General features: G+C 38.1%; 1 protein-coding gene across 5 annotated transcripts in view; it reads right to left on the bottom strand.

Moving 5' to 3' along the window:
* Nucleotides 1–22485, bottom strand: part of LOC127624702 (E3 ubiquitin-protein ligase TRIM39-like) — a 49289-nt gene that overhangs the window by 26039 nt on the left and 765 nt on the right. The window contains exons 2-8 of one of the 5 annotated variants that reach the window (XM_052099539.1): nt 21304–21396; nt 20605–21158; nt 20416–20511; nt 20100–20333; nt 19867–20017; nt 19039–19065; nt 17760–18876 (exon numbers count right to left, since the gene is read on the bottom strand). In XM_052099539.1, coding sequence (XP_051955499.1) covers nt 18332–18876; nt 19039–19065; nt 19867–20017; nt 20100–20333; nt 20416–20511; nt 20605–21158; nt 21304–21376 — 1680 coding nt within the window. In that variant the 5' untranslated portion in view covers nt 21377–21396 and the 3' untranslated portion in view covers nt 17760–18331. Of the gene's footprint in view, nt 1–17759; nt 18877–19038; nt 19066–19866; nt 20018–20099; nt 20334–20415; nt 20512–20604; nt 21159–21303; nt 21397–22485 lie in introns of those variants that run through there. The other 4 variants (XM_052099543.1, XM_052099541.1, XM_052099540.1 and 1 more) reach the window with 4 other exon arrangements.

Below are 22485 nucleotides of genomic sequence, written 5' to 3'. Positions count from 1 at the left end.
CCCAAAGTCTTTCAGAGATGAGATTAATTCCCAGGTTGTAGGAAGTGGATATGATTCTCTCCTCAAACAACTGGTGTGTAGAATTGACAATTTTAAAAGAGCAAAAGCTATTAGTACACCACTTTGTGGTACTCTAGAAGTATCAACAAAGAAACGAAAATTGTTATATGGTTGTATAAATTCTGATCCACAACTGCTAGTTGGCAGTGGTGGACGAAGTACACATACCATGTACTTGAGTTAAAGTAAAGATACTCAAGGTAAAATATTACTCAAGTAAAAGTAGAAGTGCTGCCTTTAAACATTCACTTGAGTAAAAGTACAAAAGTATTTGCCTTCAAATGTACTTAAGTATCCAAGTACTATGATTTTTTTATGGCCATAATGTCCTATTATAATTTGTCACAAGACTCTTGCTTAACTCAGTCTACATGAAGACTAATGTCACAATTGGCACACCAATCTATTAATAAAATTACATTAATTAGTCAGATAGATAGAGATATATATACATATATATTTGAATTGAATAAATTTTTTGTGTGTTTAATTTTGGAGGGAAGGGGACTGTTCCCATAAGGTGTAATACATTTACAGTATTTACTGTATATATTTTTCTCGAGTGTCTCTGGTCATAATTATTAACATCCTAATGTTATGAAACATTCACATAAACCTGCACAACGCCATTAAATATATATATATATATACACACACACACACACACACACACACACACACACACATGCGCGCACACACATACATAGAATATATACAGTGAGGAAAATAAGTATTTGAACACCCTGCTATTTTGCAAGTTCTCCCACTTAGAAATCATGGAGGGGTCTGAAATTGTCATCGTAGGTGCTTGTCCACTGTGAGAGACATAATCTAAAAAAAAAAATCCAGAAATCACAATGTATGATTTTTTAACTATTTATTTGTATGATACAGCTGCAAATAAGTATTTGAACACCTGAGAAAATCAATGTTAATATTTGGTACAGTAGCCTTTGTTTGCAATTACAGAGGTCAAACGTTTCCTGTAGTTTTTCACCAGGTTTGCACACACTGCAGGAGGGATTTTGGCCCACTCCTCCACACAGATCTTCTCTAGATCAGTCAGGTTTCTGGGCTGTCGCTGAGAAACACGGAGTTTGAGCTCCCTCCAAAGATTCTCTATTGGGTTTAGGTCTGGAGACTGGCTAGGCCACGCCAGAACCTTGATATGCTTCTTACAGAGCCACTCCTTGGTTATCCTGGCTGTGTGCTTCGGGTCATTGTCATGTTGGAAGACCCAGCCTCGACCCATCTTCAATGCTCTAACTGAGGGAAGGAGGTTGTTCCCCAAAATCTCGCAATACATGGCCCCGGTCATCCTCTCCTTAATACAGTGCAGTCACCCTGTCCCATGTGCAGAAAAACACCCCAAAGCATGATGCTACCACCCCCATGCTTCACAGTAGGGATGGTGTTCTTGGGATGGTACTCATCATTCTTCTTCCTCCAAACACGGTTAGTGGAATTATGACCGAAAAGTTCTATTTTGGTCTCATCTGACCACATGACTTTCTCCCATGACTCCTCTGGATCATCCAAATGGTCATTGGCAAACTTAAGACGGGCCTTGACATGTGCTGGTTTAAGCAGGGGAACCTTCCGTGCCATGCATGATTTCAAACCATGACGTCTTAGTGTATTACCAACAGTAACCTTGGAAACGGTGGTCCCAGCTCTTTTCAGTTCATTGACCAGCTCCTCCCCTGTAGTTCTGGGCTGATTTCTCACCTTTCTTAGGATCATTGAGACCCCACGAGGTGAGATCTTGCATGGAGCCCCAGTCCGAGGGAGATTGACAGTCATGTTTAGCTTCTTCCATTTTCTAATGATTGCTCCAACAGTGGACCTTTTTTTCACCAAGCTGCTTGGCAATTTCCCGTAGCCCTTTCCAGCCTTGTGGAGGTGTACAATTTTGTCTCTAGTGTCTTTGGACAGCTCTTTGGTCTTGGCCATGTTAGTAGTTGGATTCTTACTGATTGTATGGGGTGGACAGGTGTCTTTATGCAGCTAACGGCCTCAAACAGGTGCATCTAATTTAGGATAATAAATGGAGTGGAGGTGGACATTTTAAAGGCAGACTAACAGGTCTTTGAGGGTCAGAATTCTAGCTGATAGACAGGTGTTCAAATACTTATTTGCAGCTGTATCATACAAATAAATAGTTAAAAAATCATACATTGTGATTTCTGGATTTTTTTTTAGATTATGTCTCTCACAGTGGACATGCACCTACGATGACAATTTCAGACCCTCCATGATTTCCAAGTGGGAGAACTTGCAAAATAGCAGGGTGTTCAAATACTTATTTTCCTCACTGTATATATATATTCTATGTTATAGGAGCAGCCAATTTCCCTCCAAAATTAAACACACAAACGTATTAATGCAGTGTTTCTGCTACTCCCCAGAAAAAAAATGCTATTATATGCAAGTCATTTTAGTGTCAACATAATAAGCAATGTACATTATGCGTCAATATTTACCGATAATTGCTGCAATAATAGCTGCTGTTCTCTGCCCCGCTTAAAATCATTGGCAACGCAATTTGTTTGGAACTATTGAGAGCTACACGAATCACGTGACCGCGCGGCGGCGAGATCACTGTCGCAACCGTCTATGTTCGCAACTCTCATATTTAACGGCTCTGGGGTGCGTTTCCCGTACAACAACGTAACTTGCTGCTCCACTACCGTAGTACGATGCACTGTTGAAGAAATCAACTTGCTAGTCACGACTGTTTCCCAAAACCGTATTGTCGCAAATTGGTTGATCAACCACGTTGGTTAATGATGTCACACATGTGGTGGAGTAAAAACTACTTTTAATGAATCTGTTTGCGATCGAATTAATGCTAGATGTTTTGCTATAAATTACGGACATGTCATCTGAGGACTATCTCATATTTTTCTCAGTTATTTGCTTTATTTCCAGATTCAATCATAGGCTCGTTCTTACGCACTAGAGCACGTTCACACATGCGCACTCTTCAAAAACGGTGCTTTAAATCTATTGACAAACTAAAAGATATAAAGGACATTTGTATGTCTTCTAAATAAAAGATACTGATTGTACTGAATGTCATCTTGCTTATTTGGCTCAAGATAATAATTTATTAAGCCCACATGTTATAATAACAAGAAACTCTGCTTCTAACCTCAGGTCGAGAGCTGTCGTTCCAACCACACAACTCTGCGATGCTGTTTGCGAATGTTCGTTGGAACGATAGTTTCGGGAAACACCGACTCGTTGAACTATGATGATAACGATGGAACTTGCGACCATAGTTGGCTAACGATGCTTTTGGGAAACGCACCCCTGGTTCGCGCTTAGTAGATGCCGCCAAGGTAAGTTCAAAACAAAGTGCGCACGCGCTGTAGGCCTACTGTGATTGGCGGCTCGTTTGACCAGTTACGTTCTTCTTCTTCTGTTGTTGTTTTATGGCGGTTGGCAATCCAACTTAAATGGTGCATTCCCGCCACCTACTGGATTGGAGTGTGGAGCGCTAAATGGTTGGATAGTTGGAGAAAGGGGATAGGAGAGAAAAGAAAAAAAAATAAATAAACCTTATATCCTATTAATCAATCTTGTATCTTTTAAGAAATTAAATAATTCTTCATAAATTCTTGATTGCTTTGGGCCATTTCCTAGCAAAACCTGAAGAGATACGTCATTTACTCCCAAAGATCTTAAGGCTTGAGTTAGATGTAATCTTGCTCTTTCATATGCATCACATTTTATAACAACATGTTCTACAGATTCTTCTAGACCACATTTATCACATTTACCAGTCTCATGTTTCCCTATTCTATACAAACATTTATTTAGTGCACAATGTCCAATACGCATTCTAGAAATTAAAACGTCCTCTTTCCTGTTTCCAAATTTTCTTCTTTCCAGACCAACTACTTTTTGAATACTGATGCAAGTGTCTTCCTTTAATTCCACTATCCCATTCTTTCTGCCATATCTTTCTTATTTCATTCGCTATAATTCCTTTAACTTCAGTTTTACTAAATGATACTTCAATGTCAATTTGAGAATGATTCAAAGCCTGTTTAGCCAGATGGTCTGCCTCCTCATTTCCTTTAACACCCACATGAGATGGTACCCACAAAAAATGTACAATAAGCCCAGATTGTTTTATTCTAAATAGACTCTGCATCACTTCATATATCAGATCTTGTCTTGCTACTGACATGCCACTTGACAAACTATTGATACCTGAAAGTGAATCTGAACATATCACTGATCTTGTAGGTTGTATTTCCTCAAACCATTGAAGAGCTAGGAATATTGCTATTAATTCAGAAGTATATACCGAAATATGGTTAGTGATCCTCTTTGAAATTTTAACTTTAAAATTAGGTATGTAAACTGCTGCTGCAGTAAATCCAGAATCAGGATCCTTTGATCCATCTGTATAAATTTGCACTGCCTTATAGTATGTTTGATCAATATATTGTTGTACTGTTACACTATCCAACACATTTCTTTCCTTGTTATGCTTCTCTTCATACAACTGTAGGTCCACTAGAGGCATTGGGAAAAGCCACGGAGGAATTGCTGACATAGCCACAGAAGGGGAAATGTCGAGCTCTCTAACTCCTATACTTTGAGCCTCCATATTAGCTGTCCATCCAAAACTTGTTGATTTTTTATATTCGTATTCCCAGCAATTATTCAAGACTTTCTTAACTGGATGACTATCTGAATGACCTTTTACATTAATCCAATATCTCATCTTTAATTTGAGCCTTCTAATTTCTAGAGGCATTTCGTTCATCTCTACTTGTACTGCTGTTATTGGAGATGATCTTATTGCTCCACAACATATTCTCATTGCTTGTGACTGCAGTGCCTCAACTTTTAAAAGTAATGTTTTAGATGCAGAACTGTACACCATACATCCATAATCAATGGCAGCTCTTATTAGTGCACAATAAATACTTTTAAGAGACTGACGGCATGCCCCCCATTCAGTTCCTGCCAAACACCTCATTACATTAATTGCTTTTTTACATATGTCAATCATTTTCTGAATATGTACTTTAAAATTTTGTTTTGAGTCCATCCACATTCCCAAGAATCTAACTACTGCTGTTTGCTCCAGTTGATGTCCATACAGATTAATATTAACAGTTGGGATAATCCTTCTTTTTGTAAAACAGATTACCTGAGTTTTTGCCACTGAAAAACGAAAACCCCATTCAAAAGCCCAATTCTCTACCTTTCCTACAGCAGTTTGAATACACCTTTTCACGTGCTCAACATTTCGACCTCTCTTCCACAGTGCCCCATCATCTGCATATAAAGACCTCCCTATCCCTGAATCTATCTGAGAAAAAACGTCATTGATCATTATATTAAACAGAATTGGACTGCTAACAATTCCTTGTGGTGTTCCGTTCTCTACTTGATAAACCTGAGAAAAATCTGACCCAACCCTCACTTGTATAGTTCTTTTAAACAGAAAATTCATAATCCAGTTATACATTCTACCTTCTATTCCCATTCTATCCAGTTTTATTAAAAGTCCCTCTTTCCACATCATATCGTAAGCTTTTTCCACGTCAAAAAATACTCCTACTAACACTTCCTTATTAACCTGGGCTTTCCTAATTTCAGCTTCCAGGCATAAAACAGAATCCATTGTGCTTCTCCCTTTTCTGAAACCACTTTGAAAGGCAGAGAAAAGGTTTCTCTTTTCAATAACATATAAGAGTCTGTTCATGACCATACGCTCCATTATTTTACATAAATGTGATGTTAATGCTATGGGCCTGTTTAGGGGGCTGCGAATGATCCTTCCCTGGCTTCGCTATAGGCACTATGATCCCATGCTTCCAGTCAGCTGGCAATTTCCCTGACTCCCACACCTTATTAAAGAGACTCAAAATAATATTTAGAGATGTTTCTGATAGTTGTTTGACCATCTCATAACAGATATCATCTCTACCTGGAGAAGTTTGATTTACCCCGGCAAGCGCTTTCTTTAATTCAAACAAGGTAAACTCTAAATCTAAAGTACTTCCTGATGCTCCTTTTTCCTCCAGAATTTGAGGGTTCTTACTCATGCTCAGATCCCTAAAGCTCCTCATTTCTTCTGTTATATTTGAATTACTATGGATATTATAAAATGTTTCTGCTAACACCTCTGCTTTTCCAATGTCTGATATAACTGATCTGTTGTTGTATACTAGGACAGGAATGCTACTGTTTCCTTGTTTTCCTCCCATCTTTCTTATCATATTCCATACTTCATTAATTTCAATATCTTCTCCAATCCTATTACAAAATTCCCTCCAATATATTTTCTTAGATGTCCTAATTACTCTTCTTACTATAGCCTGTGCTCTTTTATAATTACTAAAATCATTATAATTGAGAGATCTTCTTACTCTCTTGAGCGCTTTATTTCTTTTTTTAATTGCCTCATTGCATTCCTCATTCCACCATGGGACAGCTTTTCTCCTGCATCCTGACCTCTTCTTACCAATTACTTCTTCAGCTGAACTCCGAAGAACTTCACTTACCTTATGATTAAAAACTTCTACATCCTCTATAGAATTACTAATTTCTGCCATTTTGTTTTGACATACTTCCTTATATTTATCCCAGTCAGCTGTTTTAAATTTCCACCTTGGTAACCTTTCCACCACTGTTTGGGCTATGTCCACCCCGATTGAACAACTGATAGGAAAATGATCACTGCCTATTGAACTATGATTTAGAACTTTCCAATCACATTTTCCTGCTAAACTTTCAGAAACGAGGGTCAAGTCTAACATTGAATATTTTCCCTGTGCCAAATCAATTCTTGTGTAACTTCCATCATTAATGCATACTAACCCTCTCCATTCAAGCATGTCTTCTATTATCTGTCCATTATGATCTGTTATTGTGCTACCCCATAATGTACTGTGAGCATTAAAGTCACCACACCACACTACTTTATACTTTCCATTCCCTTCAATATTTTCTAAAGTATCCTTACTTAACCTGTCACATGGATTATAAAAATAAATTATTTTAATACTCCGTGATCCTTCCCAAATGTCCACCACCACTACCTCTTGCTCCCCATCTACCTCAACGATTCTATACCCAATACCTTGTTTAATAAATGTTGCTACCCCACCACCATTTCCTTTATGTCTATCTCTTCTAATAGTATTGTATCCATGCATTAAAACATTTAATTGTGGTTTTAACCATGTTTCTTGTACGCATATAATGTCAGGATCATTTTCTTGATTAGTTATGAATTTCTTAAATTCTTGTCCGTTAGCAATTAAACTTCTCGCATTCCATTGCAGGATCGTAAAAACCATTATAAACCACCACATGATGCCTGACTATTTACTGTCTGACTGTTTGCTGTTTGCATCTTAAGCCTTTCGTTTATCATGTCAACATTAACATCCACTAATTCCAAGTACTTTTCAGCAGCTCTGATAATAATTTGAATTCTTTCTGTCCTACTTTCGGTTTGAGCTGAACAATTTACCACTTCTGCCAAGAATGCTATGAATGACACTTTATCTGAAATTACTTCTTTCTCTTTACTTTGTTCTTGCAGCTTAACTTTTTGTTGTGGAATTGTTGCCTTAGCTTCTATTACTTTGCTTGTCTGTCTTACCTTCTTTAATGCTTCAGCGTAAGATATTCCTTCTTCCACTCTGACATTTTGAACTTTCACTGCATTTTTCCTCACTAAACAACCTCCATACCCCGCGCTATGATCACCTCCTCAATTACAGCACTTAGGGTTTGTACCTTGCTCACATTTGCCATATTCATGTTCACCTCCACATCTCGCACATCTCTGTTTGCCTCTGCACACAGCTGCTACATGTCCGAATTTTTGACACTTATAACACCTTAAAGGGGGTGGGACGTAAGGTCTAACCATGTAGCTCACAAAGCCTACAAATACTCTCTCAGGTAACTTATGCTCATCAAAGTTTAAAACCACTGAGAGACTGTCTGTCTTTACATTATCTCTGACGCACTTCAGTCGTCTGACATCATTTACCGAAGCTCCAGATATATTTCTTTTTATCTTTTCAACTGATACATCAGTTGGAATCCCGGTTATCACACCTTTAACCCAGATCTTTTCTTCAGGAATTGAACAAACTACTTTATGCCCAACTAGTGATTTAATTCCCAGGGCCGTTTTTTGTTGTCTACTATCTTTACAGAACAGCAATATTTTACCATCCCTTAAGGTCTTAACACTTTCAATCGTCCCTAATATTTCTTTCAATGCTTTAGTTAATTTCAAAGGGTTGATGATGTTTACAGATTCTGACATAAACTTCAAAAACACCTTATACTCCTCTTTCCTCCTTCTTACCTGTTGAAATCCCTTCTCACTATCCGTTTCTGATATTTGCCCCCAACTTTTCTTTCTTTTCCTAGCTTCTACCACCTTCCATTCATTACTAGAATTTCCTACTTTATCCACATCTGCCATTTCATCCTCCATTTCCGGATCGCTTCCGGAGTCTACGCTACTTCCTACCATCAGCGCTCCAGTCACAATCCAGCCGTCACCAACCGCCAATCCGCGTCCGGTCCAAGAACACCACTGCCAAAATCCCGCCAAGAAAATGAGCTGCTCAGAGCTGCTGGCTTGTATCTAGGTTGCCGACAAGTTACGTTTTTATCCACTCATAAATAAAAAGGAACGACTGATTTTGAAAATGTAGTAGAGTAAAATGTAAGATATTTGACTTTGAAATGTAGTGGAGTTAAAGTAAAAGTCTCCTCAAATTTAAATACTTCAGTAAAGTACAGATACGCAAAAAAGCTACTTAAGTACAGTAACGAATTACATTTACTTCGTTACTGTCCACCACTGCTAGTTGGAGAAACATCCGAATTGCAGCAGGAAAAGAAAGAGAAGTTGCTAGTAATGTTTCAAAATAATGAAAGTGATGTAAAGACAATCTATGACTTAATGACTTCTACTTACACCTCTCAAAGAAACAACATCCAATCTGGAAAGGAAACCAAAGATTTACTTGATGAGTGGCCATATCTTTTTCAGCCAGCAGGAATGAAAGCACACTTTAAAGAGCTCACTGGCATTGACATAAACAACAGCTTTGAAGAATCTGCTTCCAGTAAGTTCAGAAGAATATTGGACTACTTTCAATTTGAGTGCACAGAAAGAGCAAGCAGAGCAGGGAGAATCCTCACAAAGTATAGAGCTGGAGGGGGTCATGTTTGTGGGGCAGTGATGTTGCTGCTAACCCATTTCAAAAATGACCAAGACCACTTTCTTGTGATGGTAGAAGACACCTCTGTTCCAAGTGATATATGCTCAGAACAGCTTCCAGCAACACCATGTATAGTAGTGTGTGGTGGGTATTATTTACTATGATCTTGCAACACAATAATTCCTGGTTTGGGTGACCAGAACTCACATTCTGTTAAATATTATGTCTTACTGATTTTGTGTTTGTTCAAAGGAGAGAACCCACTGACAGCCAGTGTGTACATGGTAGCAGTAGACCAGATGATTGTAAATGACCATCTCTTGAGTTTTACAGAAGCCCTGTATCTGATGTTCTCTCTTTACTATATATTGAACATCAGTTACCCTGTAGAACTGGGAGCCACACTAGAATTCTTTAAAGGTAATTCATAGACTGCATTCCTTTGGTTAAGAAGCATACAACAATTATTTAAGGATATTGTTTGTGTTGTGTTTTAAAGGTGCATCTTTAGGATAAATCCTCATAAAGGTACCAAGGTGGAAAAGAGAGAGAAAAGAGAGCGTACTCTGTCAACCCCAGAGTATTGAGTCTGACGTCAAAAATGGCTTCATTTGACTGGGGAGAGTAACGGGTATAGAAGCTCTGTCTTGTATAGTAGTGGTAGACTTCATCTTCTGTGTTTATCATTCATCGATGATAAAGTGCACCAAAGGACAATCATTTTTATAATTAACTCCAATAAATGTGATGTAATTGTCTGTGGCCAAAACTGAGAGTATTTGGTTAAGGCTTGTTGCTGTTTCTGCTCTTCTTTTGGTTTGGGTTTTAATTATAACGGTTTGTGTCCCCACAGATTCAGGTCTTTCAGAAGATTGACATTTCAGCTGAAGAACAGGACAGACCGACTTTTTGTACTTCAGTGCAGCGCTTTGTTCCTTAAATCATTTTTATTACCTTGTGATGTGATTAGGATTTAATTTTTTTTTTAATTGAACAAATTTGTGTTCATAAAACATGACTTTTGCTGGGAAGTGTTTTTCCATTGTTTGATCTTGAAGGTTTGCTATATAATCAAAAGCTGAAGTTGTTTACAGCAATACTCTAAATGTGTACTAAATACTAAAATGTGTGTTTCAAGAGTATTTCTATTTGTTTTTAACATTACTTCTGTCACACAGTATACAAATATGTCCCTGTACATTTGGTTTATATAAATAAATTCACTAGAAAAAGATTATGGCATGAAAACATGTAAGCCCAGATTTGCTAACTATTTGTGGCAGTGCACACTTTCTGAATGTGTCAGGGTTTTCAGAAGACATGATAGAAAGGCATGTACAGTGATTATTGCATTTGTAGGAAATTTCCTTTACAAAAGCGTCCCTTAACCCTTTTTGTGCCTGACCTGGCAGTAATGGTTGCTAATTGCACTTATTTTGTATTTGGTCATTATGGAAGGGAGCTGCTGCAGTTCTGTTCTTGCACAATGTTAGTGTACTCGTAGAAAACATTCAAGTTCATCCTGAAGTCAGTTGTATTTTCTCTTCCAAAAACAATATTAGCACGCCGAGGAAGTTTGAGAACCACTGGCTTATAGATTTGCCTTTTTGTGATAAAAAAAAGCCATTTATTTGCAATGAAAATTTTGAAAAGTGGAAATAAAGTGCTTTATTAAGAGAAGAGTGTTTATTAAAAATAAAGTATTTATTGGGTAGGCTTGGGTCGGTGTAGAAGGGCTTTTATTCTCACAACAATGTAGCGTCCATTTAACAATTTTAATAAATATAATCATATCACTCTATGATAATTATTGGATCCTGTTAATCTACAAAAATACTAAGGTGCATCTATCTGCCAATATAGATAGCATCTAATTAGCATTTACACTTACTGCAAATTTGATAATTATTAAATGAACATGATTTACACCTAATGTAAATAGCATTACATAAAAATGCTGATATTGTCACTTAGTGAAAATAGCATCTACAGCTGGTTATTTCGGATTTTGATATGGAAATCATGACAATTACCTTAACAATAAATGGTTTTCCAGAAGTGGTGTAACAAGTGGGTTGGACAGGAGTGTGTGTTTGGATGAGGATACCAATAAGTGAAACACATACTCGAAAAGTGACCTCTTTAACCCATCACACACACACACACACACACACACACACACACACACACACACTGCATTGTGGGGAGCAATTGTAAGGTGCCTTGCTCAAAGGGCACAACAGTCGCAACACGTCAACCTTGAGACTCAAACCTGCAACTCTTGGGATACAAGCCCAACTCTCTAACCACTAAGCTACCACTATCCAGCGATAGTTTCAAAGTCCTTGGTTCTAATCTGTAATTTATACCTTTTGGTATCACAAATCACATCGAAAAGGCATTTATTTTCAACAAAAATGAAGTAGAAATAAAGTGTCTAACGAGTGTTTAATAAAACGCTTCATACTATTATTGCATCCTGTTAATGTACACAATTACTGAGATGCAAACAGAATCTGCCAACATATAGAATAGAGCATAATTACTATTTACACTTATTGCAAACATATTTACATGATGTAAATAGAATATATAGCGATTTGTTTTTAGTGTAAATCACAACTGTTGCTTTTTGCCTAATTCAGCTGGAAAAATGTAGGCTATATTTGGTGTTAATGTATACATTTGTAGTGGAATTTCACCGTTCTGATCAAAATGTCATAATACTGTTAAATTCTACCGTTTTTTCCTGTAAAAATACATTTATTTTATACAGTGTACATCACAGACTGTTGAATCATTGTTTTCAGTGTGCTGGAATGGTCTGTATCACTCTATTGTATTCTCTAATTGGGCATTGGAAATTACATTTATCACAAAAATCTCCATCAAATCTAAAAACAAGGATTTTCTATGACTCAGAATGTACCTGTTGTTCCACAGGGGTGTATGTTTAAACATTACGTCCCAGTACAGAAGTACCTGCTGATGGAAATCAGATCATTTTACAGGTAGTTTGTATAAATCATAGTCACAACGCAATAGAAAATCCATTGCACCCATCTTTTGAAAAATGACATTCGGGATGCTAAACCAAAAGGAGGAATTGAGCCACTTCAGTTTTAGTTCACCATTCATCACAGAAACATCTATGACATTCATGCCCCTCTTCAATACTCTTAATCATGTCAGCTTTTCTGATGTAATGGCATTTATTCTTTCAAATAAAGTTCAAATGTATCTTGTTTAATAATTTGATCATGCTGTGTGAAATGTCTAATGAAAAGGCAGTTTAACTAAAGTGTTTAAGTGTTTGCGAACAAACAAATATATTTTTGGAATAAAAACAAATAATCAAAATATCTAATATAGATGAGACTTTGTCGAGTTTCGATGCTCTCTCTCTCTCTCTCTCTCTCTCTCTCTCTCTGTCTCTCTCTCTCTCTCTGTCTCTCTCTCTCTCTGTCTCTCTGTCTCTCTCTCTCTCTGTCTCTCTCTCTCTCTCTCTCTCTCTCTGTCTCTCTCTCTCTCTCTCTCTCTCTCTGTCTCTCTCTGTCTCTCTCTCTCTCTCTCTCTCTCTCTCTCTCTCTCTCTCTCTCTCTCTCTCTCTCTGCTCTCTCTCTCTCTCTCTCTCTCTCTGTCTCTCTCTCTCTCTCTCTCTCTCTCTCTGTCTCTCTGTCTCTCTCTCTCTCTCTCTCTCTCTGGGTCTCCGCGCACATCAGACAGACAGTTAGACAGACAGACAGCAGCCCCGCCCAGCTCCTATCCCAGTTGTGTTGTTCTTGGCTTGTGTGGAGGTGAGTGGTGATGAACAAAAGACTAAGCTACCAGTGCCTCAACTTTACAGCTAATTAGCCAAAAGCCAAATATAGTGAACTTGTGTCTTGCTTTTTCTTCCAGTTCTGAGGAAAGTGTCCTGATTTTAATAAGAGATTGAAGAATTTCAGAATAGCATCTTTGAGTTTGGGGCTGCTGTGTTTCAGCATCTCATTACATATTCCATCCAAGCCACAAGATTTGTTATTTTTGAGGGATTTCATCCTTTCATTCAGTTCATTTAAAGATATGGGGGCGTCCAAATGGTTTAATTGATCTTTTATTGTGTGTTCCAGATTGTTTACTTGAGAGGTCAGGTGTTTTTGGCTGGGGTTTGGTTCATTTTGTAAATAGAGGTTTCCGAAATGTTCTGTCCAGAGTTTTGGGTTACAGATGGGAGTGGATTTGACTTTTTTTGATTGCTCTAAATGATTCCATAAATCCCAAAAGTAGTTTTCATTGACAGCCTCCTCGATCTTGTTGAGTTTAGCTGTCATGTGATCAGCTCTTTTCCTTCTCAGTAGTGACGTGTACATGTTCAGTGTTTGGTGATATGTGGAGCGTGTGTGCTGGTTTGCGGGGTCTCTGTGTTTTTTATTTGATAATGATCGTAATTCCTTTCTTAATGATTGACAATCTTTATCAAACCAATCGGCTTTAATGATTTCTTTCTTTCTCCTGTACATTTGTCTTATTCTCAGGGCTTTGCCGGCTACTGTATGAAATATTTTGGTTAACTGTTCTGTTGCCGAATTGATCCTTGTCTTGTCTTGTCTAAATTTGGTGTAGATAAATGTGTCCATCATATTCTGGACATGAATGCTGTGGAGCTCTGCCTCTGACTGTCATTTTTCCATATAAATTTGGTGGGGAGGGAATACAATTGAATGTTCTGATCAGAAGATGGCAGATTTGCTGACTTGTTTATACTCATGACTATATGGCTGTGATCTGAGAAGGGAAGCTGTGACATCACCATGAAGTAGTTGATCTTATTGTGGTCTAGATCTGTAATAGCATAGTCCACTGTGCTGCTACCTCGAGGTGAGCAGTAAGTAAATCGACCCAGAGAGTCTCCCCTTGTCCTGCCATTAACTATATATAACCCCAGACTTTTACAGAGCTGCAGGACGTGTTTCCCATGTCTGTTTATCGTGCTGTCATAGTTCTGACGGGCTTTAGTACAGAGTTGATTCTGCTGTATATGTGCACTATTAATATATTTATCGCCAGCTGAACTAATGTAGTCTGGTTCCTTTCCGGTTCTTGCATTCAGATCCCCCATTACCAGCACAGAGCCCAGAGACTGAAACTGAACGATCTCTGACTGTAGTGTGGGTAAGGTGTCCTCATTATAATAGGGGGACTCGTATGGGGGGATATACACTGCACATAGATACATATCCTCATCTGAACAAATGACTTCCTTATCAATTTTCATCCAGATATGCGTTTTCCCTTTTTTTACAGGTTGAATATAGTGGGAAAGATGCTCTTTAAACCAAACTATAATTCCTCCTGAATCTCTTCCATTCTTAACATGAGGGGTTTTCATTGAAGGTATAAATAACTCTCTGTAGTTTAAAGGGGTGTAAGTTTGAGACTCTAAACGACTCCATGTCTCAAGTAATATAATTATATCTGAACTATATACAATATTTAATAAATCAGGGTTAGTGCTTTTCTCTCCAAAAGATGAAGAGATCATCCCCTGAATGTTGTAGCATGTTATTTTAAATGACGACATTGAGAAATTTTCTATTTACCAGAAAGAATAATATCTGATTTTACAACCCAATAGTGTTTTGTAAATCAATTAAAATCAATTAAAATGCATCACAAAATAATAATAATAACAGTAATAATAAAGGATTAAAGAATATGCTTGACTAAACTCACATTGTAGGTAATTAAGTTAATAGATTATCACATATAATCTTCAGCATGTTTTTGATCTGGCTGAGGTCACTGGTGTCTGAACTACCTCTACCAGCCACAACAGCGGCGTAGCTGTCCGACGGTCTGCCGGGGTGCCGTGTGACCCTCTCCTCTCTGACAGGACGTGTTATCTGGGGGCTCCTCAGAGCTGCGTCCTTGATGGATTTTGTAAACAGTCTCATGCCGTCTCGATGAATGTGGAGACGGTCATATAGGTGCGCATGAGTGATGCGCTGATGGTTTGCTATATGAACATTTGGCACGAGTGCACACACATCAGTTATCTCTGCATTAATGGCATTGAGGATGTTTTGTGGGACATCTCTGCGAGGCAGAAGTGTAGAGATGATGACTCTGGCACTAGGGTAGATCCCTCTAGCTGATTTCACCACGGTGATGAGAGCTTTGGCGACGTCCACTCTCCTGGTGCTGAGGTCGTTTGTCCCAGTGTGCAGTATAATGTGTGAGGGGGCGCCCAGTTCTCCTTCTCTCAGCAGTTTCAAAGCAGAGTGAGAGGTGGGACACCAGAGTTTCCTCACAGTTCTCCCTGGAGACAGTCGTCTCTGGTCGAGGTGGTTGCCGTTGGAGTCACAGAGGATGATGATGTGTTGTCTCTTCTCTTCTCTGTTGCTGCTGATAGATGTTGTGGTCTGTGGAGATCTCTGTCTGGTGCTGATGTCTTTTCTCTTGGAGTTCTGAGAAGCTTGAGAGACCTGAGAAACTTGCGTGGATGCAGGGGATGGGATGGTGTGTGTTTGTGTGTTGACACACTGCTGATGTTGTGTTGTGTTTGTGATGTGTTCAGGAGGAGAGGTGTTGAGTGACTCTGTGGTTGTGATATGTTCAGGGTTTATGTGTAGCTGTTGTCTCATCTCCTCCAGTTGTTTCTCCAGCATATTGCTGTGTTGATCTCTCTTGATCAGCTCCTCTCTCACCCTCATCAGCTCCTCTCGCAGCTCCTGATTGTTCTCCTCCAGCTGTCTGACAGCAGAGAAGAGCTGCTGAAGTTGTTGTGTGCTGAGGTGGCTGGTCTGGTTTTTGAGCTGGCAGAGGCTGTTGGTAGTTTCCTCTTTAAACAGGAAGTAGTCCTGCTCCAGCTCAGCGATGTTGTCTCTCAAGGCCTTGATCTTTGGAGATGCTGGAGAGACAGTGTTTCTGTATGCTACAGGGGTGCTCGAGCTGAGGTCAGTGTTTGTGGCTGTTTTGTTGTAGGACTCTTCACGGCTCTTCACCACAGGATCTTTCTTAAACATCTGAACCTTTATTTTAAAGTCCATGAAATTCTTCTGGAATTCATCAAGGCTGGGTTCTGACCCTGGACCATGACTGTACCATTGTGATACAGGTTTACAGTCAGCTTTATCTCCTTTTCTCCTTCTAGAGTGATTTGTCTACCTTTACTGATGCCACCTTTTCTGCTGCAGTGCATGGCAGTTATGAGGGTGCTGTGCCAGGCTGATGGGTGATCAGTGAAGTAGAGCAGGTTACACCGGACTCTGTTTGGTTCTGATCCACTGTAATCAGACAACAGCATCTCTGGATTCTCTCTAAGGATCATCTCTTTCATCTTCTTCCTATCTTTGTTTGTTAAAACCTCTGCTGGATATATGATCTCCAGCTCCTCTTCAGTTTTGAAAGATGCAACTGCCTTAGACAGGCCCGATCTGTGATCAACTGTTTTAACTGCCATGGAATGTTAGCTTGGCTAGCAGTTAGCTTGATATTTAGGTTATATGTAATATTTGATGTGATCTTTAAATTTCTTAGAGGTCTTACCTTAAAAATCTTCTGCCTCTTTTGATATTAGTTTAGTTTCCAATAATTTAAGTATCGTTTGAGTCATAAAACATACATTTTCTGGCAAAATGAAAGTTACAGCAGGAGCTGATATTTTTGCTGCCAACTGCCATCGGATCTCTCTCTCTCTCTCTCTCTCTCTCTCTCTCTCTCGCTAAATATCACATTAAAGTCAAACAAAAGTATTAAACTCCATCCACTTTTACGTGTTTATCGCTAATTCACCTCCCAGATGCCCCTAATGTTTTTCCTCTGAAGTTTTAGTTACATGGGGAGATTATTGAGACAATTCATTGAAATGAACCATCTTACTGTCATTTTAATTAACAAATAAATACATTCAGAAGAGGATGAATTGCAGTTGTTCTTCTGATAGGACTGTAATATTGGTCCTGATGTTGCACCTGTCGCAGGTTGTCACCGGTTCGTCATGGTCATGTTCAAGCTGGCAGCCTGCACTATGGGGAACTTTCAGTTTTAGTATAAGGACCATCATGGATGTGTTTATGATGTGTGCACAGATATTACAGAAGAACTGATGTGGTGTAATATCAGGGTTTATATGATTCATTGCTGATATTCAATATTTGAACAATCATTTAATCTAAAGCATCACAACTGCATTATGTCCCGCAGATTTGTCCAGAAACATTTCACGACCGACTGAACTTGATGATCATCTCAAATTAATTTAATGTCATAATTCAATTTACAGTTTCTGAAGAAGCTCAGCAAATGTGATCGGAGGTATAGAGGGGCAACTATTGGGGTAAACTCTGTCATGTGACAGTTTCGCATTAATTGAAAGAAATGACATTGAACTTGTTGAATTATTGTTTAAGTCTGAACACCAGAGCAAAAACAGTCTTACCGTTTATCAAGCGTGGAAACTGTGTTAAAAACAACCTGGAATCAGCTTTAATAACAGTTTAATAACAGATTAATAACAGATTAATAACAGTTTAATTGATCAAACATGATCAAAATGTAACAGCTTTTTCTTTCATCACATTAAAAAGTTTTATTTAAAATTATATGAAATCTGAATGAACATTTCACACAATGTGGACATTGTTCTGTTATTGTGTGTAAACTTTCTGTATGACATTAATACATCAAACATTTTAATTACACCTGAATTTCACCACTTGACTAATAAAAACTCGAATTACACAACCTGAATTTATTTTAGGTGAATTTACACAAAATATTTTCAAATATTAAAAATTAACAGCAAAATCTTTCAATAACAACAAATTACACCCAGTCTTTATTGAAGATCATGAATTTAGAGGCTTTTTCAAATTCAACTTCTGGTGATATAAAAATGACCACACAGAACACACTAGCAACCATCCAGATCTCCCTAGCAACCATCCAGATCTCCATAGCAACCATCCAGATCTCCCTAGCAACATACCTCATATTGTCTTTTAAGAAATGTACAAATCTAATGTTCATGTAGTTTTTTATATTTATTAATTGTAAATTCATTAATTATAACTGACAGGTGTGATGATCAGTGGAGTTGAGTTTTTACCTTTTTTATTTAAACATGGGCTAAAATATGGAAAGAGTGTTTGAGTGAAAGACTGACCAGTGAAAGAGTAGATATGAGAGCTGGACTCCACATCATAAAAGGAGACCAGACCCTCCTCATAATCCACAAACACACCAACCTTCTGTGGCTTCACTCTCAAACACAGAGAAATCCAAGTTCTTTCACCGGCTTTATATTCATTCTCATTCCTCAAACCCACAGTCCAGAATCCATTCACTGGAGTCAGTGTGATCGATCCCTTCCTGTTAATGGATTCTCTGACCACTCCTAAATCCCACTCAGTCTTTCCCTTCACCTGCACCTCAAAATAAAATCTGCCTGAACTGAATCCCTTCTTTCCCAGGACCATTGTATATCTATCAAATCTCTCTGGTTTATCTGGGAGGTTTCGTTTAATGTCTCCACATGTCACTTGTTTTCCATCATCAGACAGGATGAGATATGGATGAGCTGTATCAGGATCCAGAGTCACATCCACTGAGAGAGATCAGAGAATATCAATCACTTCAGAAACATTTTGATTGATGTAATATTGAATCAGAGTATAATGAAAGTGTAGTGCAGTAAGTCAGCTGTCAGTATATAAATGTAAAGTATTGTAAGTGTATATGAGAGAACAGTGAAGATCACACACTGTACCTGCATACTGCTGCATCCTCCTCAATACTGTCAACACAAATCACAAGAAAACATCAGCAATTGTTTACAGGAATATTACAGGAGAAATGCTTCTGAAACTCTATGAACATGCTGTTGATGAACACAGAAAGTCATTTGAACTGGTCTCAAGACAGTTACTGACACAAGTAAATCTGGACATTATGTTTGTTATACACTAGAGCTGTCACCATTATGACATTCAGCTGATGATTGTCAAACAAACTATTTTAATTCATTCATCTATTATGATGATTCATTCTCATATTTTAAGGTGTTTGTTCTGCATGTGTGATTCATACATTATAAGAAGTATTTTTTCCATATAAAACTTCAAATATATAAATATAAAATACAACCATTATACAACCTCACTGCATATATATATATTATTGTCATTGTATATTATTATTTGTATATTGTGTAATTATGTGTATATTAATTGTGTTTATGTTTGAGTGACAATAAAGTGATTTGATTTATATCAAATAATATAATATGAATAAACTTTGATTTCGTTTTAAGTCTTTAATAACTTCTGAATGACCTGATAAATAATGTGTCGTTTTGGACAACTTTAGTTTTGGTCAATTTTACATTTACATTTGTTTTTTGAAGAAACATATTTTATGAGTTTCATTTGATCTCTCCACAGAAATCGAGTAAGTGTGCGTCTCCTCCTCTGTGTCTCTGTGTGTCATTAACACAGTGTGTGTGAACCAGGAACATTTGCCATTACACCATCATTTAAAGTGAAAGTGCGCTTTGTGTTCACTATCACACTTTATATTTGTTTGTTTATACACTTACCAGTTTGACCGAGTTTTTGATCTACAGTCTCATGTAGAGTGTCTTTGAGTCGAGTCAGAGCTGTATTCAGAGTGTCCACACTCACATGAGTGTCAATACTGATCTCAGTCCAGTTCTTACTGTTTTTAGGGCTGTACAGGGACGGGTTAATCTACAGCAGGAGAGAGGAGAAATCCATCAGCATGAGGAGTGTTTTCTAATCATTCTCATTGATGAGAGAGATGGACACTGACCTGTAGGAGATGAAGATGATCTTCAGTGTGTGAGATCTGCTCCAGCTCAGAGTTTCTCCTCTTTAGCTCAGTGATCTCCTGCTCCAGCTCTTTAATGAGATCTTCAGCCTGTTTCTCTGCTGCTTTCTGCTTCTCCTCCAACATCTCAACAACTTCAGTCTGACATCTCTCAATGGAGCGGATCAGAGTCGTGAACACCTCAACACTGTGTGATTTCTCTTCTTCTGTGTTTCTCTGATGAGATCAAGTCACAGTTTAAATGTATTTAATTCAGCACCTTTATTTATAAAGAAGATTGAACCTAAATTTGACTGACCTTTCTCATCTCTACAGAGTGTTGGATGTCTTGAATCTTCTTCATTCTGTTCTGGATCATCTGCTGCACGTCTGTCTGTGTCTTTACCAGCTGATTCTACAGACAGAGAACAACACAGACACATTTCATCACTCAACACAGCTTTTCCATCTTCAAAATAAGTATTGATTGAATATTAGTAACTCGTGCCTTCTTCTCTGCACTCTCGTCCTCTATAGGAACAGTGTTGTGAGTCTTGTGGTCTGTTGCAGAGCAGAAATCACAAACACACGTCTGATCATCTCTGCAGAACAGCTCCAGAGGTCTCTCGTGTTTCTGGCATATATAATCCTCCAGATTCTCTACAGCGTCCATCAGTTTGTGTTTCTTTAGTCGTGGGACTCTCCGATGAGGCTCCAGGTGAGTTTCACAGTAAGAGCTTTGACACGTCAGACAAGACTTCACGGCTTTCTGCTTTCTTTCATCACAGATGTCACAGAGAACTTCAGATTTACCCTGATTAAACTTCTTCTCAAAGTGTTGCACGAGCTCTCTGAGTGTTGTATTAATCTTCAGATCAGGTCTTTTGCTGAATGTTTCTTTACACAATGGACAGCTGCAGTTCTGTGTGTTTTTCCAGCATTCATTCAGGCAGGTCTTGCAGAAGTTGTGTCCACATGGAGTTGTGACTGGATCAGTGAACACATCCAGACAGATTGAACACTGAAGCTCCTCATTTAGTGCACTACTGGAGGACAACATGTCTGAAAATACAAATTATTGAAGTATTATTGTATATAGATTTAATCTATGTGATGTTTAGGGTTTTCACATGACATTATTATTGTTGTTGTTGTTATTTGCTTCATTAATTCACTCATTTATTATTTTTCTCTCTCACTGACTTACATGGACGTGAATCTTCTGAACTGTTTCTCCTGGTTGGTTTTTGTTTTGGTGATGTTGATGAAGATTCTGCCATTGCTCTTCCTCTCTTTAATCCTGTTTAGGACACAACACTCCAACATCTCATTTCACAGCATGAAACATGATCAAAGTGTGTGAAATATTAAAGATGAACTTCTCAAGAGGACATTCAGTTCACTTCTGAGTAAGTTCTCATATATTCTAGATCTCCAGTTTTATTAAATGACTCGATGTAAGATGAAAATCAAAAGTTCAAGTGTTAAAAGTGTCTGTGATCAAAAGTAATAAATGTTGCAGTTTAAAGCTGATTTCAGTATTTAGTGTGCAGTATGCAGTTAGCAGTATGCAGTATGCAGTTAGCAGTATGCAGTATGCAGTTAGCAGTATGCAGTTAGCAGTATGCAGTTAGCAGTATGCAGTATGCAGTTAGCAGTATGCAGTATGCAGTTAGCAGTATGCAGTTAGCAGTATGCAGTTAGCAGTATGCAGTTAGCAGTATGCAGTTAGAAGTATGCAGTATGCAGTTAGCAGTATGCAGTATGCAGTTAGCAGTATGCAGTTAGCAGTATGCAGTTAGCAGTATGCTAGTCATGTACAGAAGCTCTAGTCTACAGCACCTCTTACAGTACAGTCGGGGCACAATGGAGGCAGCTGCCACCCTAAATAGACGTTTTGTCTCCAAAATTTTGACCATTAAAATATCACTATTTGTATTCTGATGTTCTTCTTCATTTCATAGTTTTTAAGAGTTCATTAAAGTTTTTGCTGTTACTCAAATGCGACACAGAGTCTGACAGAACCACACATACATAATGGCACACCTTCAGTTCTAGTATCTGAGGACTATAAAAGTTACATAATGGAAAGGCACAAACAAGAACATTTAAATATGGCCAATTCTGAAAGTACAATCCACTATAAACACTCCCCTAAACCCGTTCTGAACAATTTTGCAGAACGGCTATTCAGTTGTTCAGTCCAAACTTGGTCAGTCCTTCACCACTTGAAATGCATTGTGGGTACCCGACAGTGCTACAGTATGTTTTGATGTGTGAGCTTACTTCAATGTGCTCACTTTAAAAGCACATTTCTTATATGGACTATAATTCACAATAGTTTTAGTACATGCTATTTTTATGTTATGAGTACATTTAAAGGGATACT

Source organism: Xyrauchen texanus, chromosome 31 (assembly GCF_025860055.1).
Source record: "Xyrauchen texanus isolate HMW12.3.18 chromosome 31, RBS_HiC_50CHRs, whole genome shotgun sequence".
Classification (NCBI taxonomy): Eukaryota; Metazoa; Chordata; class Actinopteri; order Cypriniformes; family Catostomidae; genus Xyrauchen; species Xyrauchen texanus.
The sequence above is the reverse complement of the archived record's forward strand: the minus strand, read 5'-3'. Positions and strand labels throughout refer to the sequence as shown.